Raw genomic sequence first — 23,969 nt, forward strand, 5'->3', positions numbered from 1 at the left:
ACACTAGAATTTAGGGCTGAAGGCTTCATGTAGGCACCAGCTCGACATCTCCATGTTCAATGAGTTGTGTTGGTGTTGTCCTTGGCAATGAGCACTGATACTAGTTTGTGGAAAGCAATCCCAGTGTCTTAGAAATACCCTGGCTTGTACTAGGATTTTCAAAGGTTACCTTTGGCGAAAAACACAATACAATTTAATAAAGCCTAGTATGAATACCGGAAACCTCGTTTCTTGACAAGATATGACACTTAGAACTCTGTCTTCCCCGTTATTAGGAGACCTCCTTAAGATCACCTTCATATATTTTAGGACGTTTCTACTGCACTAGGTTTTCATAACATCCCTCAAACGGCCCTGAATATGAGCTCTCTCTCTCTCCCTATATTCACTACAACACTATTTCCCCAGCACCTCCCATCTTATTCCTACCTCCTACTCCAGCCCCCATCTAACCACAAGATATATTCTATGTTCCACTCCAAGGAAGATCCGCGTGTCCAGACTCCCACCTCAGCCTCTTTCTCTTTGCTTAAACTCTCTGGGTCTAAAGATTTGGAGTTGGTTATCATCTATTTAGTGGATAATATCCTATTAGTGACTACATGCCATATTTATCTTTCTGGATCTGAGTTATCCCACCCAGGATAATTTTTTTTCTAGATTCATCCATTTGCCTGCAAATTTCATGATGTTATTTCTTTTAAACAGCTGAGTAATACACTATTGTCTAAATATCCCACAATTTCTTTACCCATTCATCAGTTGATGGGTATCTAGATTATTTCTAGTTTCTGGCAATTATGAGTAGAGCAGCAACGATTATGGTTGAACAAGTGTCCTTGTGGTAAGATGAAAAGTCTTTTGAGTATATGCTCAAAAGTCATATGAGTAACCACCACATTGATTTGCATAGAAGCTCTACAAGCTTGCTTTTCCCGCCAGCAATGGAAGATTATTCCTCTTCTTCTACATCATCACCAGCATGAGCTAAGATATTCATCTTTGCCATTCTGACAGGTGTAAGATGAAACCTTAAAGCAGTTTTGATTTGCATTTCACTTATGACTAAAGATGTTTAACATTTCTTTAAGTGTTACTCAGCCATTTGAGTTTCCTTTATTGAGAATTCTCTGTTTAGATCTGTGCTCCATTTCTAAATTAAATTATTTGGTTTTTTGATATCTAGTTTCTTATGTTCTTTAGGTATTTTGAATATCAATCTGCAATCAGATAAGTAATTGGTAAAAAATCCTTTGTATTCTGTAGGCTTCCACTTTTTCCAAATGATGGTATCCTTTGCCTTACAGAAGTTTTCCAGTTTCATGAGGTCTTTTTTATTAATTATTGATCTTAGGGCCTGTGTTGTCAGTGAGCTCTCTTCTCCTTTGCCAATGATTTCAAGGCTATTCCCTAAGGTTGTCTTCTACCAGGTTCAGTGAGTCAGATTTTATATTGAGATTTTTAATCCATTCATACTTTTGTTATATAGAGTGTGATGAATATGGACCTATGTGTATTCTTCTACATGCAAGCATCCAGTTTGAACGTCATTATTTATTTTAAAAAATGCTGTCATTTTTTTTCAGTATGTATTTCTAGTCTTTATCCAAAACAGATGTCCATTGGTGTGTTGATTTATGTCTGGGTCTTCAATTCGATTCTATAAATCAATGTGTCTGTTTTTATGCCAAATATAGGATGAAAGGGACAACTAGAGCAGGAAACTAACCAATTACTGAGCACCCTGACTCTGAACCCAGAGCCAGGGAAAGGAATACACCCTGAATCTGAGACCTGAGCCCTGGAAAGAAACATCTTTATCCCTGAACCCAGGACCAGAGAAACATGCCCTGACTCTGAAACCAGTGTCAAAAAAACACACCTTGTCCCTAGAACCAAAGCCAGTGAAAGAAATATGCCCTGGTCCTAAGATTATAGTCAAAAAGCTAAAAAGGACCAGTGAAAGAAACACGGTTTGGCCATGAAATCAGAGCCATCTCTGCATCTGACTAATCAATCTCTGAGTTGAAAAAACTAACCAAGCCTCTTCTCCCTGGGAAAACTCCGTCCCTAAGAAGCCCTATATAAGCCTCTCTGTCTGTTCAGTTAGAGGCCGCAGTTTGTACCTCCCCTGGCAGAGGCAGTCACTCTCCTGGACTTTTCATTCCCAAAAACATATCTTTCTCAAAAGAGTCTTGGGTGACAATCTTCATTCCCTGGTGCAGAATAGAAGAACCTAGCTGGGACCTCTCTTAGGGGATTGAACTGAAAAACCTTGCTATGATGCTCTCTTAGAGTACCCGAGCAAGCCTGCACCAAACAGAAGAAACTTGCTAGGATACTCCCTAAGGAAGGCTAAGCAGAAAAAGTAACAACTTTTCGAAGGAGCCAGAGGAGATTGCTAATTTCTGCAGGGGCTTCCCCTTTAGCAGAGTGTTAGCAAAACAAGTAACATATTGGGCCAGAGACAAAGTGGATAACTCTACTAAGACTTTCTCTTAAGGGAACAGAGCAGAGCTCAGCTATATCAAGCCGCTTTCCAGAAGAGCGGAATTGTTATGTACTGAGGGGAGACCAAGCCCCACAGCAAGCCAGCTTCAGGTACCTGGCTTCTCCTTAAGTGAGCTCCTTCCCTCCAGGACTGAGCTATCCTATAGTGGCTCCACCCTCCAGAGCTGTTATATTGCAGCTCTAGATAGCCTGGCCTCCTGATACTCAGGACACCTCTCCTCCAGGGCTGAGCTATCCTAATGCAGGGCTAGTCTCCAGAGCTGTCCTATTGCGACTGCAGAATCCACAACTGTCCTATTGCAGTTCTACACCATCGACCTGTTCTATTGTGACTCTACCCCTGCAAAGCTGTTCTATTGCAGCTCTAAGTATAGCCTGGCTTCCTGGTAAGTCACTATATCTCTACAACTTCTCAGCTGTAACACATTCCCCTACAACAGCACTATGTAGTTTTTATTACTGCAACTCTGTAGTACAATTTGAAATCATGAATGGAGATGTCTTCAGCAGTTCTTTTATTGTTCAGGATTGTTTTAGTTATCTTGTTTCTTGTTTTGTTTTTCCATTTGAAGTTGAGAATTGTCTTTTCAAAATCTGTGAAGAATTGTGTTGGAATTTGAATGGGGATTGCATTGAATCTGCAGATTTGGGTAGAATGACCATTTTAGTATGTTAATCCTATTAATCCATGTGCATGGGTGAGCTTTCCATCTTCTGACAACTTTGTCAATTTGTTTCTTCAAAGCCCTTAAATTTTTTTCATACAAGTTTTTTTTTCTTACATGGTTAGAGTTACCCTAAGATATTTTGTATTATTTGAGGCTATTGCAAAATGTGTTGTTTTCTTGATTTCTTTCTTAATTTATTTATCATTTGTATAAAGGAAGGCTACTGATTTTTTACTTAATTTTGTGTCCAGCTACATTGTTGAGAATATTTATCCGTTGGAGAAATTTCCCTGTGGAATTTTTAGGAGAATAAAAGTATAATATATTTTATCTGAAAATAAAAATCCTTCAACTTCTTTTTTTTTACTATCTGTATCTGTTTGATCTCTTACAGTTATCATTTTTAATTTTTTTGTTGATTTTATTAACCTATACGTTTCTTTGCGCCCCTCCCATCCTCTCCCCTCCCTTTCAACCCTCTGTCATGGTCCCCATGCTCCCAATTTACTTAGGAGATCTTGTCTTTTTCTACTTCCCATGTAGATTAGATCCATATATGTCTCTCTTAAGGTCCTAATTATTGTCTAGGTTCTCTGGGATTGTGAATTGTAGGCTGTTGTTTTGTTTTTTTTTTTTTTTTGTCTAAAAAACACTTATGAGTGAGTACATATGATATTTGTCTTTCTGAGTCTGGGTTACCTCACTCAATATGATGTTTTCAAGACCTATCTATTTGCCTACAGATTTCAAGATGTCATTATTTTTGGGTAGGTGGAATTAACACAATAAAAATAGAAATTTTACCAAAAGCAATCTACAGATTCAATGCAATGCCCATTAAAATCTCTTACCTATCTTATTGCTCTAGCTAGAACTTCAAGTACTATAATGTCTAGATATGGAGAAAGTAGAAAACATTTTCTTGTTCCTTATTTTAATGAAATTGCTTTGTTTCTCTCCATTTATGTTGATGTTGGCTATAAGCTTACTGTATACTGTCTTTACTATGTTTCAGTATGCCTCTTGTATTCCTAATTTCTCCAGGATTTTATCATGAAGAGGTATTGAATTTTGTCAAAAGCATTTTCTGCTTTTAATGAAATGATCACGTAGTTTTTTTTATGATAGATTACGTTGACAGATTTCATATATTAAACTGTCCTTGCATCTATGAAATGAAGCCTATTTAGTCATGGTGGGAATTTTTTTTATGTGTTTTTAGATTTGGTTTGCAGGTATTATTGATACTTGCAAAATACATAGATGCATTTTTGCATCTATACTCTTAAGGGAGTTTGGTCTGTGATTTTCTTTCATTGTTGAGTCTTTGTGTAGTTTGGGTATTAGAATGACTGTGGCCTTATAAAAAATTTGGCAATTTTTCTTTAGTTTTTAAGTTGTGGAATAATTTGAGGATAATTGGCTTGACTTAGGCTCCTTTTTAAAAAATCCAGTAGAATTCTGCTCTGAAACTATCTTGCCCTGGACTTTTTGGGAGAGGTAGGGGGAATTTTAATGACTGCTTCTATTTATTTATGGATTATAGGTCTAGTTATATTATTTACATGATTTTTACTTAGCTATGGTAAGTGGTATCAATAGAGAAAATTATCCATTTCTTTTAGATTTTCCAGTTTTGAGGAGTGCAAGTTTTTGAAGTATGACCTAATGAGTTTTTGGATTTCTTTACTGTCTGTTGTTATATCTCTCTTTTTATATTTGATTTTGTTAATTTTGATATTTTCTCTATGTCTTTAGTTAGTTTAGATAAGAGTTTGTCTTTCTTGCTGATTTTCTCAAAGAAGCAACTCTTTTTTGTATTTTATATTGTTTTATTTTATTGTTCTCTTTGTTTCTATTTTATTGATTTAAGCTCTTAGTTTGATTATTTTCTACTATCTATTCCTCTTGGGTATGCTTGCTTCTTATATTTTAAAGATTTTAGGTATTTTAAGTTTGGCGATGTTGTTTACTGTAGGAATTCCTACTGCCAGTAGCCTTTAAGTTACCCGCCCACTTGGGTGTGGCCTCTTATACTATTTATGCCCATATAAAGTGCTTCTCTTCCAGGTGAAGCATATGGTTGCTGTTCCCTGTTCCAGCAGAGGATTGTGATCTGGAATCTACCCCTGAATAAATAACCCTCTATTATTCTCAATTCTGAACTAGTGTGAGATTTCTTTGAAGCATCCTTCTTCAGTTGTACATTCATGTTCAATGAATTCTAGGAAGTCTTCAATTTCTTTCTTTCTGCCTTGTTACAGTAGTCATTGAGTAGAGAATTATCCAGTTTCCATGAGTTTGTAGACTTTCTGTTGTTTCTTTTGTTGTTGAGATCCAGCTTTAATTGTAGTGGTCTTATAGGATGTGAGGAGTTATTCCAATTTTCTTGTCTCTGATGAGACTTGACTTGTGTCTGAGTATGTAGTCAGTTTTGGAGAACATTCCATTAGGTACAGAATAAAAGCTATATTCTTTTGTGTTTGAGTGAAAAGTTCTATAAATACCTTTTAGGTCCATTTGGTTTATAAAGTCTGTTAGCTTCAGTATTTCTCTCTTTGATTTTTGACTGAATAACTTGTCCATTGGTGAGAATGCAGTACTGAAGTCTCCCACTATCAGTGTGTGCCGGTCAATATATGATTTGAGCTGTAATAGTATTTCTTTTGCAAATTTGGATGCCTTTGAATTTGGAACATAGATATTAAGAACTGAAATGTCATTTTCATGGATTTTCCCGTTAATGATTATGATTAGTTTGATTTGTTTTGGTTTAGTATATTTTGATTAATTTTGGTTTAGTATATTTTGATGAATACTAATAGATACACCAGCTTGCTTCTTAAAACCATTTGCTTGGAATGTCTTTTTCAAATCCTTTACTTTGAGGTAATTTCTATCCCTAATGTTGATGTATGTATTGGATGCAGCAGAAGAATGGATCCTGATTTCTTATCCATTCTATTAGTTTGTGTCTTTTTATTGAATAACTGAAACCATTGATATTGAGAGATGCCAGTGACTAACGACTGTTGATGACTGTTATTTATTGTTGGTAGTGATGGTGATGGTGGTGGTAGTGACAGCAGTGGCAGTGTGTGTGTTTCCCTTCTTTTGATTGTATTGGTGTTAGAACATGTATTTCTTGGGTTTTCATATGGGTAGTTAACCTGCTTAGGTTAGAGTTTTCCTTCTAATACTTTCTGTAAAGCTGAATTTGTATATGGATATTGTTTAAATTTGACATTATCATAGAATGTCTTATTTTCTTCATCTATTGTGATTGAGAACTTTGGTGGTTATAGTAGTATGGGCTGTCTGGCTTTGTGATATCTTAGAGCCTGCAGCACTTCTATCCAGGTCCTTATGGCTTTAGAGTCTTCATTAAGAAGTCAGGTGTAATTCTAATATGTCTGCCTTTATATAGTACTTGACCCTTTTCCCTTGCAGCTCTTAATACACTCTCATTGTTCCATACATTTAATGTTTTGATTATTATGTGGTGAGGGGGATTTCTTTTATGCTCCAAACTGTTTAGTGTTCTATTTTCTTCTTGTACTTTCATAGGCACATCCTCATTTAGGTTAGAAAATTATTCTTCTGATTTTGTTGGAAACGTCTTCTGGGACTTTGAACTGGATTTTTTTTTCTCAATCTATAACTATTATTCTTTGCTATAGTCTTTTCATAGTGTTCCAGATTTCCTGGATGTTTTTTGACAGTTTTTTAGATTTAACATTTTACTTGACCTCAGTACCCATTTCTTCTACCGTATCTTCAACACCTGAGATTCTCTCTTCCATCTCTTGTATTCTATTGGTGAAGCATGCCTCTGGAGCTCTTGCTCAAATTCCTAAGATTTTAATTTTCAGAACTCTATCATTTTTGGTTTTCTTTTTATTGATTATATTTCCATTCAAGTTTTGGACAGTTTTATTTATTCCCTTACACTGTTTGTTTGTGTTTTCCTGTTTTTTTAAGGGATTTATTTATTTCCACTTTAAGGATCCCTGTCATGTTCATAAAAGATCTTTTTTCATGTGCATCATGTTAGAATATTCCAGGTAGTATAGCAAGACTCTGGTAAAGAAATATTGATCTGGCTGTTGCTGACTGTGTTTCTACGCTGGTGTAGGTGTCTCACATTCAGACCCTCTTACATCAATCAATTATTAAGTAAATGGTTAGGGTGATGAATGATCTACATGTTTGTTTCTTGATTTGTCTTTGTTGGGTGGGTATTCTGTTCCTTAGTTTGTATTTTCCCTCTGTATAGGAGAGTATGATTGTTGTAATTGTTTGTGGAATCTATAGGAGATGAAGGCAGGGATTAAGGAAGGTTGGTGTTTTGTTACATCACTAGGAACTAGATTGGGGAATTTGGGTCTGGGAAAATAGAGAGAGAGAGGAGAAGATATGTGGGTAGTTTACCTGGTTTTCTTTCAGGCATGCCCTGTGATTTATAGAACATTTTATTAATAAGGGATTGATGTGGGAAGGTCTAGCCCATTTGGGGTGGTTCCTCCACTGGACAGGTAGCCTAAATACATGAGAAATAAAGATGAATGGAACATGGAGAGCAAGTCAGCATTCAGCAAGACTCCATGGCCTTTGCATCTTTACCTCCGTAAAGTCCCTGTGCTGACTTTTCTGGATGTAGACTGTGATCGTGATGTGTCATTCAAATAAGCCATTCCTCCCCACTTTTTATTAGTGGGTTTATCACAGAATTAAACACATAACAAAACCACCAAATGAACCTTAAACTTAGGGAGATAAAATAAATGGGGGGCCACAAAGTTGATCTAGTGGGGAAAGGCAATTCTTACAGAGACTGCCCACCTAAATTCAATTCCCAGATCCAAGTGACTTTAGGTGAAACCTGACTCTTGAAAATTGTCTTCTGACTCCACATTCACACCTTGGCAGAAAAATAAATGTAATAAAAATAGATAAACAATAAAGAAAATATTTGGTAGTGAAGTGATTTAAGAAAACAAATACTATTATGGATCTTAATTTCCAGGTACAGTCTGAAAAATGGGACCTTTATAAGTTCTTTTAGAACTCTGTGTACTTACATAGCTTAGATGATACCAGACCATTACTTGCTTGGCCAGTTAAGGTAGTGGAAATACCCAATAATTAAAGGTGAATGAACCTACTGATGGCATGCTCTTTGCCAGCATGTTTTATTGTTATATAAATAAAAGAAGTACAGTCTAGATTAATGACAAATGTATAATAATATATAAGCTAGCAATAAAGTAGTTATTACACTATTAAGTATTACCTGAATAAAAATGAGTATTACTAAACACAAACATGACCAGCAGGACAGAAGTTTTCTTTATCACCAGTAGAAATATGTAACATTGTTGTCTAGGTCTGGGTTACCTATGTCAATATCATGTTTCCTAGATCCATCCATTTGTGTGCAAATTCATTATTCTTTTTTACTCGACTGTATAAATGTACCACATTTTCTTTATCAATTCTTTGGACAAGGGTCATTTAGGTTCTTTCCAGGTTCTGGCTGTTGGGTCTCTAGAAGACAGGCCTTCACACCCACACTTGATCTGTTTTGTACTCTTGCGGTTGGTTGAAAACAGGAACAAAAACAGAAACAATCTGGTGTTTTCAGCATTGTTTCTAAGGATATTTACCCCTAAGCCATTGAGTTACAATGATGAGCTTCCTGCTTTTGCTGGCTTGGACTCCCCTGCTAAGGGCTATAGATACTGTGTGAGAAAGTGGAATAAAGGCTTATCTGCAGAACCTGAAGTTGTGCTGTGTGTTAATCCCGACGTCCCTCGCTCAGAAGAATTACAGTTGTCATGCTGGCACTGCACTGGCTATGGCAAATAATGCTGCTATGAACATAGTTGAGCACATGTCCTTGTAGTACGATTGAGCATCATTTGGTTATAGACCCCAAACTGGCATTGCTGGGTCTTGAGGTAGGTTGTTTGCAAATATTATGACAAATTGCCACACTGATATCCAAAGGGGCTGTACCAGTTTGCATTCCCACCAGCAATGAAGAAGTGGTCCCTTTTACCTCACATCCTTTCCATCATAAATTATTATCCATGTTTTTGACTTATTCATTTTTACAGGTATAAGATAGAATGTAGAGTTGTTTTGATTTGCATTTCTCTGATGGTTAAGAATGTTGGGCATTTCCTTAAGTGTCTTTCAGTCATTTTAGATTCCTTTGTTGGAAGTTCTCTGTTTAGGTCTGTCCTCCATTTTTTTATTGGATTATTTGTTCTTTGAATGGCCAATTTTTTGAGTTCTTTATATATTTTGGAGATCAGCCCTCTGACTGATGTGGGGTTAGTGAAGATTTTTTCCTATTCTGTAGGCTGCCATTTTGTCTTGTTGACCTTGTCTTTTGCTTGACAGAAGCTTTTCAGTTTGGGGAGGTCCCATTTTTTTGATTGTTTCTCTCAGTGTCTGTGCTGCTGAGGTTATATTTTGGAAGGTATCTCTCAAGTCAATGCGTTCAAGTCTATTTCCCATTTTCTCTTCCATGAGGTTCAATGTGGTTGGCTTTATATTGAGGTCTTTGATCTATTTGGGCTTGAATTTTATGCATGGTGTAGAAGAATCTATTTTCATTCTTCTACATGTTGATATCCAGTGTCGCCAGCACCATTTATTGAATATGCTTTTATTTCATTTTATATTTTTAGCCTTTTTGTCAAGACTTGGGTTTTTGTAGTAGTATGGATTGATACCCAGATTTTCAATTTTGTGCCATATTGTTAGGAAAAATCTGAAGACAAGCCACTCTGTCAGTGCAAAGAAATCCAATCAAGTCAAATCAAACCAAATTAAAATGCCCATGTTTTATTAAATGCAGCACTCTCAGATGGCTGAGAGAATGGCAGGGGAGACAGAAAACAAGGGAGCACATGCAAAACCCGTGACCATGTGTTCTTCCTCTGGGTGCCCACTTAAATACCTTGTGGGGGTGGTCCTGACCCTCCCCTGGCCCCTTTCAGGGAGGTGTCAGGACCTGGCTTGGTGGGATTTGCAGTCCAGACCAACACAATTCCCAGGCCAGAAGTCTGGTATGTATTCCAAGGCCTGGGGTGATGCTCACAACTTAACATCACATTCCAGACTCTTTGGATATAGGGGTGACAGGATGTTGAGGTGATCATTATGATTTTAGGCTCTATTTGGAAAAAGGGGTGTAGAGTCAAGTCTGGCTACTCCTTGTGGGCAAGGGACAACATGGGAGAGAGGAGAGCTGAAAGTTGGCCCGCTCACGCTCAGCATAAGGTGTGGTTTTGCTGTAGTCCTCAGGCAGCTACTTTTTGAGGGAGATGCAAAGGTAGGAGGTTAAGAGGAAAAAATAATGTTATTATTGGTCCTATGAAATGGGGCTAGTCATGGAATGAGACAAAATAGCTGATAAATCAGATTTTAGTTTGCAGATGTACTTGATACAGAAGAGTTGGCAGGTATTCTTGAGTTAGGAGAGTTGATACCAATGGTAAAGTCCCAGGGGCTGCTACAGGTACTTTTGGCATTGTCCTGGGAGGACATTTTTAGCACAATCTTGGCATAGGAAGCAGGAGTAACCTGTAAAATATGCTTGAAACTGGCTGGGGTTAGTGTAGCAGTAAAATAATTAAAGGAATTGGGAACCCTGGATTTTTACCAGACCTGATTCTGGTGTAGTAATAGAACATTTTCAGGAACCTGTAAGAGAACTAGAACAGATTTACATCTTGGTGTCAAAGGAAAAGGCTATTGCTTTATGTTAAGACATATAAACATTTCAGACGGCAACTAAAGGAAATTGGGAACTCGGTGACTCTGAAGATTGAAACCTGTTAATCCTGGACTATGGAGCCTATTAAAGAATAGTACCTTGAGTTGTCAAACCCTTTAGACAGATCTGGGAAGAATAAATGAGCAAAAATAACACAGCTTTTTAGCTAGCAGGAAATCCCAAATCCTCTCCTTATCCTTAGAGAACACCAATCTTAGAATCAGTACTTGTCATTAGTTGTTGAGTATAAGAGATCCAGAGATTTATTTTGTGTGGGGAAGATTTAGTCTACCTGTCTTGGTAGGATGAGCAGATCAATTCCCTGGTGAAGTATCAGAAAGCTAGAGAGGTAAAAGTCTCCTTTTTTTTTCTGTGTGGGTGACTATGCCAAACCAAAGGCAAAGCCCAGAAGCAGAAGGTCTTCTGTCTTCTTGGAGGAGCCAGAGGGTGATGTGAAAGCTGGCATGTCTTTGTGTTACAAGCTCTTGTTGTTAAAATGCCATGATCTCAGATTTTTTTTTAATATTTATTTATTCATTCATTATGTATACGGTGTTCTGTCTGCATGTCCGCCTGCAGGCCAGAAGAGGGCACCAGATCTCATTATAAATGGTTGTGAACTACCATGTGGTTGCTGAGAATTGAACTCAGGACCTCTGGAAGAACAACTAGTGCTCTTAATTAACCTCTGAGCCATCTCTTCAGCCCATGATCTCAGATTTGTAAAGGCAATTGAGAACCAGGTACCATTACCTGGCATTTTAAACTGGGCATATAAGTAAATTTAGATGTGTATTTTATCTAGTTAGTTACAATTTATCAATGCTAATAGAATACTAGCACACGTGAGAACTCTAAAGTGGCAGCAACCCATGTGTTTGTATTCTTTTTAGAGCTGCTGTAATTTGGAAGTACACAGGTACACAAGAACTTAAATCCACATAATGCAAACACAGTTACACATTTATATAAACATACTGTGGCCACATTATTTTAACAGAGAAACAAATAGGACAATCATAGAAACCTGTGTCAGCTGACTTGACGTTGTAAGAGAGAAGAGAAACATTAGGACGAAATATTAGACCAGGGAGACAGCTAATGGAAAATCCTGGCGAAGATAGGCTAGGAAATGGCAAGCAGTGGGGAAAGGAGGTGGGAAGTAGGGCCAGAGTTGTTTTGGGCACACTGAGTGTGGACATGAGATCTGTTGTTTATCTGCCCCTGTCCCTTGGTCAAGGCCAAGCATGGAGACCAGGGAGTGGGCCCATTGGAGTTCCATCAGAACCCTTCCACCATGCAAGCAATCCTCCAGGGCCTAGTAGGAGCCTGAGAGTCCTTATGCCATGTGAGTCATGTGAGCAGCCACTGACCCCCAATCATAAGGCCTGAACAGAGCTGGTAGTGGGGGGAAATGGAAGTTGGGACAGGACAAGAGAGCTGGTAGCAAATCAGCACAGAGAGACAGAAGTGGGGGCAGTACAAGAGTATGCATCCAAAAAAAAAAAAAAAAAAAGAGGGCTTTGGAGCATAATTTGCTTTAAGTTAAATTGTCCCAATGTAAAAAGATTTTTTTCTAAATGGCCGCTCAAGAGCATTTTGATATTGCAAGAAACCACTTTAAACACGTGTGTTTAAACCGGAGACCATTTCAATGTGACTCTCGAACAGAGTCCTTGAGTCACCTATAGGGGAGCAAGAGAAGTGAGTGAGAGACATCTCCCTGAACCCAGATCCCATCTGGCAAAAAAGCTCTGGCTTTCACCTTGTAGATGAGGCTTATGGCACAGTTGAAACTACTACTAAAGCCAGAAAAGCAAAGGGGTGTCGTCAAAATCCTACCCTTGTGGGTGTGGTTCTAAATTGCATCATTAGTAGAGTTTGAAGCCAGGGATTGTAATGCTTCCAGAAGTTCCTTTATTGTAAAGGATTGTTTTGGCTATCTTGGATTTCTTGCTTTTCTGTTTAAAGTTGAGTATTATTCTATGGACGTCTGTAAAGAATTTTGCTGGGATTTTTGGGAGGCATCTTTGAATCTGCAGATTGTTTTCGGGTAGATTGCCATTTTTACTGTGTTAATTCTATCTACACAAGAGCATGGGAGATCTTTCCATTTACTGGTGTCCTATTTAATTTTTATCTTCAAAGATTTAAAGTTCTTCAGAACCCTAAGAGAGACATATGTGGATCTAATCTACATGAAAGTAAAAAAGATCTCCTAAGTAAATTGGGAGCATGGGGACCATGGGAGAAGGTAGAAGTGGAACGGAGAAGAGAGGGAAGTGGAGAAAAACATACAGCTCAATAAAAACAAGAAAAAAAACATATTTGAAGCCAAAAAAGAAAAAGAAACAGGAAACACAATATTCTATGATTTTTTTTATTCCTATCGCATCGCTAGTTAATAGGAACTGTTCATTATTCAGCTCCTTAATAATTTCATTTAACTTCTCTCAAGACATTGTCTGGTTGTTGGTTGGTAGAATTATCTTTATTCTGTGAGTGCCTATAATATAATAAAGAACAAATACAGGCTACTTCATTTGATATCTTAACCCAAACATCTGTACTTCTGATATATACCATTACTTAGTAGTTTAAAATACTGATTTTTACCTTCTTTTCAAACAAGTAGAATTGTCAGCCCAAAGTAAATATATAGCTGTTCAAATAACAGCATTTCCCTGCCTCCATTAAAATGGTATATTTTTATGAATGATTTCTGACTAGTTGGACACAAGAAGTGACAAGAGATAAGAGATCAGGCAGAAATGGAGTCAAGAGAGAATTGGACAGGTAGCATCTTTAAGTTCTGTTTCTTTAAGAAAACTTGCCACAGTAGGAAAAAAAATAAAAAGAAGGACTGGAGGGATTCACACTGAGTCCCACTTCCTTTAAAATTACCTTGATTATTATGAAACTCTTAACACTGCATTTAATTGTTCCCTATGCTCAGAGGGCTTAGGCTCCCTGAGACTTGGGATAGACTGGGGATGAGACTCCACAGGGACCTAGATACCATTGAAATTCTAAGGAAGTAAGATGATTATACTTCCACTAAGACATCACTCCAGGTGCCAGCAGACATGCAGCACCCTCTTGGTGTGATTCTCAATGAAGAGCACCTGGGATCTGAAGCTGCAGAATAGACACCCAATTCTATGGGAAAGGACAAATTTGGGATGGAGCTCTCACAACTCTATGGAAGAATCTGGTAACAGAAGAAAGGGAAATCTGTCTTTCTTTGTTGAGTCATTCATGATTTCTTATGCATGTAAGTGCCTACTGCTTCTCTTCCTGTTTCTCCCGTTAGTGGAATCGTGTCTGTGGAGGCTACCTACTCTTATACTACCTACTCGTATACAGGATAGCCAGACTCTTTTTCCCAATTTCTGTTTCACAAACCATGTGTGGGAATGCAGTTCTTTATTATTCTTTGCCAGTTAATTCAACATTGGTTGTGTTCCAAGAATCATAAAGTATCCTATGAATAAAAATTTTTTGGATGTGATCTTTGTACAGAGAAAATAATAATCATGAGAAAAAGATAAATAAAAGATAGTCCCCTGAAGAATGAAAGCATGTCTTGAGTTGCTCACTTTTTTTGATATGTTCCTACAGCATGATTTTTCTAAAAGTTGCATGTCTGTCTCATTTCGTCATGGCCACAACCTACTTCTCTGAATGATGCCATTTGAACTTAGTGAGTACTGCCTTCATGTAGCTATTTTCCTCAAATCTCTATCACAAATTTGCCTAAAATAATTATACTCACAGTAAATGATTGAATAACATCATACTGTGTATTAATTCTTTCCAAATCAATTTTCATATACAACCGTTATAGGAATTTTGTGAAGCTTCTATTGTCAGTTAGACAAAGCCAAGCACAATGTGGTCCCTACTCTATACCAAGCACAATTATGACAATATTCCATGTGTTCACTGAGCAGATGTGGGGCAATATTGTACAAGCCACATATTTCTACATTATATGGTGGCCAGGCTCTCAAGCCATAGTTCACACCTCGGGTGGTCAGGTAGCCTTGCAGAAAGGCTGTGGCTAGCCTAACAATAGGGTCGGGATATGCTAATATCATTCAGCTCCTTTCTTGGAATTATGGAGATTGCCTGGGAGGAGGTGTTAATCCAAGCTACATGACAGAGCAGCCATAGTTGCTGATATTACTTAGTCCTGCTACCCTGGAAACAGAATGCTAATGAACTTCCCCCTCAGTTTACCTTTTGACACAAAAACTGTTTTGATAATAAATGTGGGTGATCTTCAGAATCTGTATGTACCCCGAAACTCCCTTCTGAATTTGCCATGTGAACTGTGTCTCAATTATTCCCATGCCCCCATGCTGGTCTCGAGAGATAATTTATGTTGGGATAACCAAGACAAGCAGACAGAATGAAGACTAAGAAACAAAAAAAATATTCTACTGGCATTAGAGGAACAGTCCCATTTTTACCACACTTTTTGCTATTATTAAGCATGTTTCCGTAATCCTGTAAACTACTGGATAATAAAATTTAACTGGCTAGATAAGATTAAGATTGCTACTGGGAGAATTTTTTTCAATTTTTTTAATGATAAGAAACTGACTTTCCCAGTTTATGAATTATCAGCTCTTAGTCCTATCAATAGAAACACACCTGGAAGGTGGGTCCTTGTATCTATAGACCAAGTCCTATGAGTGTGCCATTGCCGTCTCATTACAGTATCCTGAGTACAGTAGAATTTGACTGTAAACTTCCAGGAAAACTGCATGTACCTCTGTAATGGGTGAAAACATATACTGTCAATTAGTTGTTACTCTTTTTTATTATGTTTCTGTTTTCTTTTCCAAGACAGGGTTTTATTATGTAGCAACACTGGCTATCCTGGAAACCTCTTTGTAGACTAGGCTGGCCTCGAACTAGATTCAGTCTTCTGATTTCTGGGATTAAAAGGATGCACTAATATGAGTTTTGAGACCATGCATCTATGGTATCTACAACAGTAGCTAGTGATGGGTAGAAAAAAAAATGATAAACATTAATCTCTAGGATTTCAAAAAAAAACAACGGTTGTTATTATAATGGAAATTTTATTTTATTAAATTTTTGTTTGATTGTTAGTTGAGACAGAGTTTCTCTGTAGTTTTTGGTGTCTGTCCTGGAACTAGCTCTTACAGACCAGGTTGACCTTAAACTCACAGACATCCATCTGCCTCTGCCTCTGCATCCCAAGTGCTGGGATTAAAGGATTGGGCCGTGACAACCCGGAAAAATATTATTATAGTACTTTTGTCTATTTTCTGTGTAACTATGCCTGTGTGATGGTACATTCCTGGCACAAAATTCTCGTGGAAATCACACCAAAATTTGAATAAGTTATTTGCTTCTATCATATGAGATTTGGGGATTTATTTCAGGTCCTCAGGCCTAGTGTCAATTATCCTGAACCATTGATCTACTTCATTGACTCTAAACTATCTTCAAATGGTGAAAAACCATTTCAGGCTGCAATGAGATGAATTTCATGAGCTATGTCCCATAAGTTTCTTTGTTGGAAAGTTTATTGTTTCTGGCAATCAGATTTGTTCTGTTTTAGAGGCAGCAGCACTATGAGTCACGCATTAACTCCCATTGTGCAGCACCAATCAGATATACTGCATAGTTCTGATTTGCGCTCTGTTTTGAGTGGTTTGGAAATGAGATCATACATGGACAGTAAATGATTCGGTTAACCCTTAAATCAGAGTTTTCAACTGTTTCTATTGTGTATGTTAGTTTTCACCTTTAAAAAATTAGTCTTGATAGGTTTTCAAGAGCATGTAATAAAGACTTCTCATTAGTCTATTGAGAGTTCATATGTTCAGGTAAATAACAAGCCATGCATTATAACAGTGCCATTGTTTGATCTCTGTCTTTTGTTGTTTGAGATAGAACTTAAATTCTTACAGCTGCTAGGCAAGAGCTTCTCCCTGAGCTGTACTCCAGCCCCACAAGAGTATTTCTACTTGCCTTGATTGAAGAAGTAAACAGCGATGGCTGAGCATCTGTAGACTTTTGAAGTCTTGTTATTGTGATACCTTGTTTGGTATAATAGCAAGGTAAAACCATGTAATACTATCATTCTTTCAGAAATTAGATACTGAATGCATACAAAAAGCACAAATTCGGTAAACCAGATCCTACACAGACAAATATCTTAAACACCTTCTGTTTTCTTATCTCTTCTCTCTTATTCTCCTCTTCTAGAAGATAGCAATAGAATTTTCTACCACTCTCAAAGTTATTTTGTGAATATTGTTATGCTTAAACTTCACAGCACCCAGGAACAGGGTATTTTATGAGTTGAATAAAAGCCATTTACTGAGAAACTGATGTACTAAACACAATTAGAAGAACAAGTCACAGTTTCAAGTGTAGTTCCTCAAATAATGCTATTGATTTCTATCTACAAAATATTACTTAAATTTATTCTTTATGTTTTCACAGTTCAAATGTCATATATCACACCCCAAACTTTTCAGTACCATGTTTTTATATATGTTTGCCTAAGAATATGTTCATCTACTAAATACTTAAATGTCATTTTTTGGTGTGCACTAGTCTCCATTAAACTCCATTGCAGTTGATCTGAAGTCTTCCAGAAGGCTGTGCAGTGAGATCCATAGCATGAGAGCCCCCCAGTGGCCATTGTGACCTCGCTTCAACAGTTAAGAGGAACTGGCCTCAAATGTAGGTGAAGTTCTGTCACAGATATAGAGGATAATAGGAAACAAAAAGGAAGAAAACTAACTTTCTTTCAACAAACACAACAAAAGGACATTAGACTAAAAGAACTTAATAGGATGAACCATCTATCAACAACATCAAATGGCAATAGGGAAATAAACCAATTGAACTGATAAAATATGTATGTCATATTAGGTATTCCATGACAAAGACACATTACATAAGTCAAGTATCTAAGGCTATATACATCATGATATATAATTCTGTACTAATTGGGTAGTTTTACACTGCAAATTTCACACTCTTTGTTACCAAAAATATCCAATAACAAAACTTTCCCATTTTTCCTTTGAACAAAGAACTCCATTTTCTTTCCTTAACTCTTTATTCTAAATTATTATGTGTGTTTTTATTCAAGAATGTGAGACAGATATCAACAATTATGAAGCTGTCATTGAATGTGTATACATATTTATGTTTGAGTCATATACATTTCATTTTGTTATATATGCTTCACTCTCTGTGATTAATGCTGCAGCACCCAGGACTATTTACTGTCCAGGAGCATGGACTTTGTTCCATCAGAATCTTTTCTGTGTAAATGGAAAGAAGTGGTTTAATCTTCCAATATTTAGAAGACAAATGCACCGATCAGTAACCACTAAATATGCAAAAAGAAAGATCAACCAAATTAAGCATAAAGTTAGTAATTAGGACAGTTATAATGAGACAGTTTCCATACACTTGGTAAGTCAAAACTGCAGATCATAGAGATGAAGCTGTAGATAAAAGCATCACCTGGGCTTCCATGGTTCACAAGGACCTGTCCATGAGAGGGCGGGTGACAGACGGCACAACGAAATCCCAGGAAAGATTCTCGACAGTTTACTTTCCTTGGTTGATTGAGAGCAAACAACACAGATCTGGACTGTATTTCAAGGAGCAGGAGGAATGGAAAATCACAATCTTCTTCTCTGACAAAGCTGTGGTGCTCAGGTCCATATTTGTGGGGTGTTTGATAAGTGCTTTGAATAACTCTGGAAATGCTTTGAAAAATTACCAGAAACATGTGCTTTTGGGTTATTTTATTAAACACTATTCATGTTATGCAAATGGTTAAGGACATTTAGCATGTTTCTCTGTTTGATCCTGTGACATGTTTTCTGAGACATTTTTTATTTGGCAGTGTTAAATTTTACTTAACTCTGCATTAATAATCAGAAATGAATATAATGTCTTCAAATATGGAAATATGAGTATACTTTACTAATTCCAATGTACTTCTTGATAAATATCTAATATTCAATTTCAATGTCATTTGTAATTATTAGAGATGTCTAATAAAGCTAATATTTAGATTTAATGTTCATAATCTATTTTAAAAATCATTACATTAGTGTGTGTGCATGAGTGTCTGTGTGTCTGTGTGTTTTTATCAATGTGCAATTTCCCTTTTGAAGTATACAGAGAAGGAATGAAGTCATAGGAATATAAAGGTTGACATTCTCCTAAGTAAGGAACTAATGGACTAGTGGGTTCTCTCTCCAGTGAATCTCTTAGAAAAGCTACTTGCTGATTTTTCCTTGGTTAACCCTGTTCCTAATGTGAAGTCATTTACTGCCTCCAGACACAGCAGGCAATCTTCATCCAAAAGACACTAACTAGATGTGAGCTCATGCTACTCATGCTGAAATGTGAATTAATCAAGCACTTACTCTGCATGAGTCTTAGATATCGTTGGATATTATTTCATAATCATGAACAGAACATAAGACCAATTTTGGATTTTAGTAAGAATGTTAATTGGTATACTAGTGGTGAATTAATTCTAATTAATCTATTTCCTTGGTTTTGGATTTAGCAAAAAAAATTATTTGGACCAAGACTACCTTTGAAGATAATGAGAAATTACACACTACTCAATGAATTCATCTTACTGGGAATACCCCAAACACAAGGATTGGAGACTCTACTCTTTGTTGTGTTCTTATTCATCTACTTCTTCACCTTGCTTGGAAATTCACTCATTTTTACTGCAATTGTTTCTTCGTCTACCCTTCATACTCCCATGTATTTCTTCTTGGGACTTTTATCCATTTTTGACATGCTATTCCCATCAGTAACCTGTCCCAAGATGCTACTTTATCTCTCTGGTCAGAGCCCAGTCATCTCTTACAAAGGCTGTGCTGCCCAGCTCTTCTTCTATCACCTCCTGGGTTCTACTGAAGGTTGCCTCTATTCTGTGATGGCTTATGATCGCTATGTTGCCATCTGTCATCCACTGAGATACATGCTCATCATGAAACGTGGAGTGTGTGTGAGCTTGGTAACAATAGCTTGTTCAGTGGGGTTTCTTCACGCCACCATCCTGACCTCTTTTACCTTTCATTTAGTCTATTGTGCATCTAATCAAGTGGACTATTTCTTCTGTGACCTTCCTGCAGTTTTGCCTTTGGCTTGCTCTGATAGTACACTGGCTCAGAAAGTGGGCTCCATTAATGTTGGCATTCTGGCTCTCATGTTTGTCTTCAGTATTTCTTTCTCTTATGCACACATTGGGATTGCCATTCTGAGAATCCGTTCAGCAGAGGGCAGGCAGAAAGCATTCTCCACCTGCAGTGCCCACCTCACTGCCATCCTCTGTGCCTATGGACCTGTCATCATCATCTACCTGCAGCGCACACCAAACCCCTTGCTTAGTGCTTTGATGCAAATATTAAACAATATTGTCTCACCCATGCTGAATGCATTAATCTATTCACTGAGGAACAAAGAAGTAAAGAGGTCCTTAAGAAGGGTATTTCACAGTTTAGCTGAGGTGTTTAGGAATTAATTATACAGTACATAATTAATTTTTAATAATTATTATCTTTGTTAATCAATCTCCTCTTTCATTTTATTAAACAAACAAACCTGTAAGCAAATACTGCCTGCCTCAATTCAAATCCCAGAACCAAATGGCAGAAGGCGAGACCTGACTCCTGAAAGTTGTCTTCTTACTCCACATTCACACCTTGGCATACAAAAATGTGTTAAAAATAGATAAATAATAAAGAAAATATTTGGTAGCAAAGTGACTTAAGAATATAAAATACTATTATGGACCTTATTTTTCAGGTATAATCTGAAAAATGGGACCTTTATAAATTCTTCTAGAACTCTGTTTACTTAACACAGCTCAGATGATACCAGCCCTTTACTTGCTTGAATACTTAAGGCAGTGGAAATACCCAGTAATTAAAGGTGAACGAACCTACTGATGGCATGCTCTTTGCCACCATGTTTCATTTTTATATAAATAAAAGATGTGCAGTCTAGATTAATGCCAAATATATAATAATATATAAGCGAGCAATAAAGTTGTTATTGTACTATTAAGTATTACCTGCATAAAAATGTGTTACTAAACACAAGCATGACTAGCAGTACAGAAGTTTCCTTTATCACCAATAGAAACAGGAAACGTTGTCTTGGTCTGGGTTACCTCAGTCAATATAATGTTTTCTCGATCCATCCATTTGCCCGCAAATTTCAAGACGTCACCACTTTTTTCTGCTATGTAGTATTCCATTGTGTAAATGTACCACATTTTCCTTATCTATTCTTTGGTCAAGGTGCACTTTGGTTACTGGTTATTGCAAATCATGCCGTTATGAACATAGTTGAGCACATGTCCTTGTGGTACAATTGAGCATCCTTTATATATATACCCAAAAGTGTTATTGCTGGGTCTTAAGGTAGGTTGTTTGCTAATTTTCTGAGAAATTGCCATACTGATATCCAAAGTGGCTGTACCAGTTTGCACTCCCACCAGCAATGGAGACGTGTTCCCTTTACCCTACATTCCTTCCAGCATAAGTTGTCATTAATGTTTTTGACTTGGCCACTTTTTACACATATAAGATAAAATCTTAGAGTTGTTTTTATTTGCATTTCTCTGATGGCTAAGGATATTGAACATTTCCTTAAATGTCTTTCATCCATTTTAGATACCTCTGTTTAGAGTTCTCTGTTTAGGTCTGTACCCCATTTTTTTATTGGATTAATTGTTCTTTGGATGACCAATTTCTAGATTTCTTTATATATTTTGGAGATCAGCCCTCTGCCTGATGTGGAATTAGTGAAGATCATTTCCTATTTTGTAGGCTGCCATTTTGTCTCGTTGACTGTGTCCTTTGCTTTACAGAAGCTTTTCATTTTCAGGAGGTCCTATTTATTAATTGCTTCTCTCAGTGTTTATGCTGTCAGGGTTATATTTAGAAAGGAGTCTCCCATATCAATGCATTCAAGTAAATTTCCCACTTTCTCTTCTTTGACGTTTAGTGTGGTTGGCTTTATATTGAGGTCTTTGATCCATTTGGACCTGAGTTTTGTTCATAGTGATATATATGTGGATCTATTTTCATTCTTCTACATGTTGATATCCACTGTTGCCAGCATCAATTATTGAATATACTTTTTTCCATTTTATATTTTTTGCGTTTTTTTCAAAATTGGGCATTTTATTTGTGTGGATTGATATCCGGGTTTTCAATTTTGTTCCATTGTGTTAGGAAAAATCCTAAGAAAAGTTGCACCACTGGTACAAAGAAATCCAAGCAGATCAAATCAAACCAAATTCAAATGCCCATGTTTTATTAAATGCAGCACTCTTGGGTGACTGGGAGCATGGCAGGAGAGACAGAAAAACGGGAAGCACATGCAAAACTTGGGACAATGTGTTTCCAATATTTTTATTTATTTATGTTTATCTAATATTTAAGGGTGCCCACTGAAATATCCTCTTGGAATGGTCCTGACCCTTCCCCGGGGAGATGTGTATTTTATTTAATTTAGCTTATATGCCCAGTTTAGAATACCAGGTAATGGTACCTGGTTCTCAAGTACCTTTACAAATCTGAGATCATGACATTTTAATAACAAGCACTTCTAACACAGAGACATGCTGGATTTGCAGAACCCTCTGACTCCTCCAAGAAGATAGAAGACCTTCTGCTTCTGGGCTTTTCCTTTGGTTTGGCATAGTCACCCACACAGAAAAAAAAAAAAGTGGACTTTTACTTCTCCAGTTTTCTGGTGCTTCACCAGGGAATCAATCTGCTCATCTTGCCAAGACAGGTAGACTAAATAATCCTATACAAAATAAATCTCTGGACCTCTTGTATTCAACAGCTAATGACAAGAACTAATTCTAAGACTGGTGTTCTCTAAGGATAAGGAGAGAATATGGGATTTCCTGCTAGCCAAAAAACTGTCTCATTTTTGCTCATTTATTCCTCCCAGATCTGTCTAAAGGTTTTGACAACTCAAGGTACTGTTCTTTAACAGGCTACATAGTCCAGGATTAACAGGTTTCAATCTCCAGAGATTCAGAGTTTCCAATTTCCTATAATTGCCTTCTTAAAAGTTCATAGGTCTTAACCTAAAACAGTAGCCTTTTCCTTTGACACCAACATGCAAATCTGTTCCAGTTAACTTACAGGTTCCTGAAAAAGTTCTATTGCTATACCGGAAAAAGGTCCAGTAAAAATCCAGGGTTCCAAGTTCCTTTAACTGTTTTACTGCTACACTAACCCAACCCCAGCCAGTTTCAAGCACATTTTACAGGTCACTGCTGCTGCCTAAGCCAAGACCAACCTACAAAGCACTCCTAGAACAACTCCTAAAGCACCTGCACCAACCTCTGGGACTTCACCATTGGTACCAGCTTTCTTAAATCAAGAACACTTGTCAACTCTTCTGGATAAAGGACTCCTGCCAACTAAAATCTGGTTTCAACTGCTATTATGTCTCATCCCATGGCTAGCTTCATTTCACAGGGCCAGTAATAACAATCTTTTTTTCTCGTAGTCACTTCTCTTCACATCTCCCTCAAAAAGCAGCTGCCTGAGGACTATAGCAAACCAGATGCTGCCCAAACCACACCTTTAGCTGAGCGTGAGCGGTTCAAATTTCAGCTCTCCCTTTCCCCTCTCGCATGTGGTCCCAAGCCTGCAAGAAGTAGTCAGACTTGAGTCTACACCCCTTTATCCAAAGAGAGCCTAAAATGTTGGTCATAAATATTACCCCAACTTCCTGCCACCCCTATATCCAAAGAGTCTGGAATGTGATGTTTAGTTGGGAGCATCACCCCAGTCCCTGGAATCTATCCTACACCCTGCCCTGGGAGTTGCATTGGTCTGTACTCCTAATCCCTGCTTGCCATGTCCTGACCCCTCTTTGGGGGAGAATCAAGACCACTCACACAGGGTATTTAAGCGGGTACCCAGAGG

General features: G+C 37.4%; 1 protein-coding gene across 1 annotated transcript; it reads left to right on the top strand.

Moving 5' to 3' along the window:
• Positions 1–19,597: 19,597 nt before the first annotated feature.
• Positions 19,598–23,224, top strand: LOC146894448 (olfactory receptor 10N1-like). Its single transcript, XM_085688581.2, has 2 exons — positions 19,598–20,494; positions 23,180–23,224. The coding sequence occupies exons 1-2, from the start codon at positions 19,598–19,600 to the stop codon at positions 23,222–23,224; spliced, it is 942 nt and encodes a 313-aa protein (XP_085544707.1).
• Positions 23,225–23,969: the final 745 nt, after the last annotated feature.

This window comes from Myodes glareolus, chromosome 4, assembly GCF_982192425.1.
Source record: "Myodes glareolus chromosome 4, mMyoGla1.1, whole genome shotgun sequence".
Lineage (NCBI taxonomy): Eukaryota > Metazoa > Chordata > Mammalia > Rodentia > Cricetidae > Myodes > Myodes glareolus.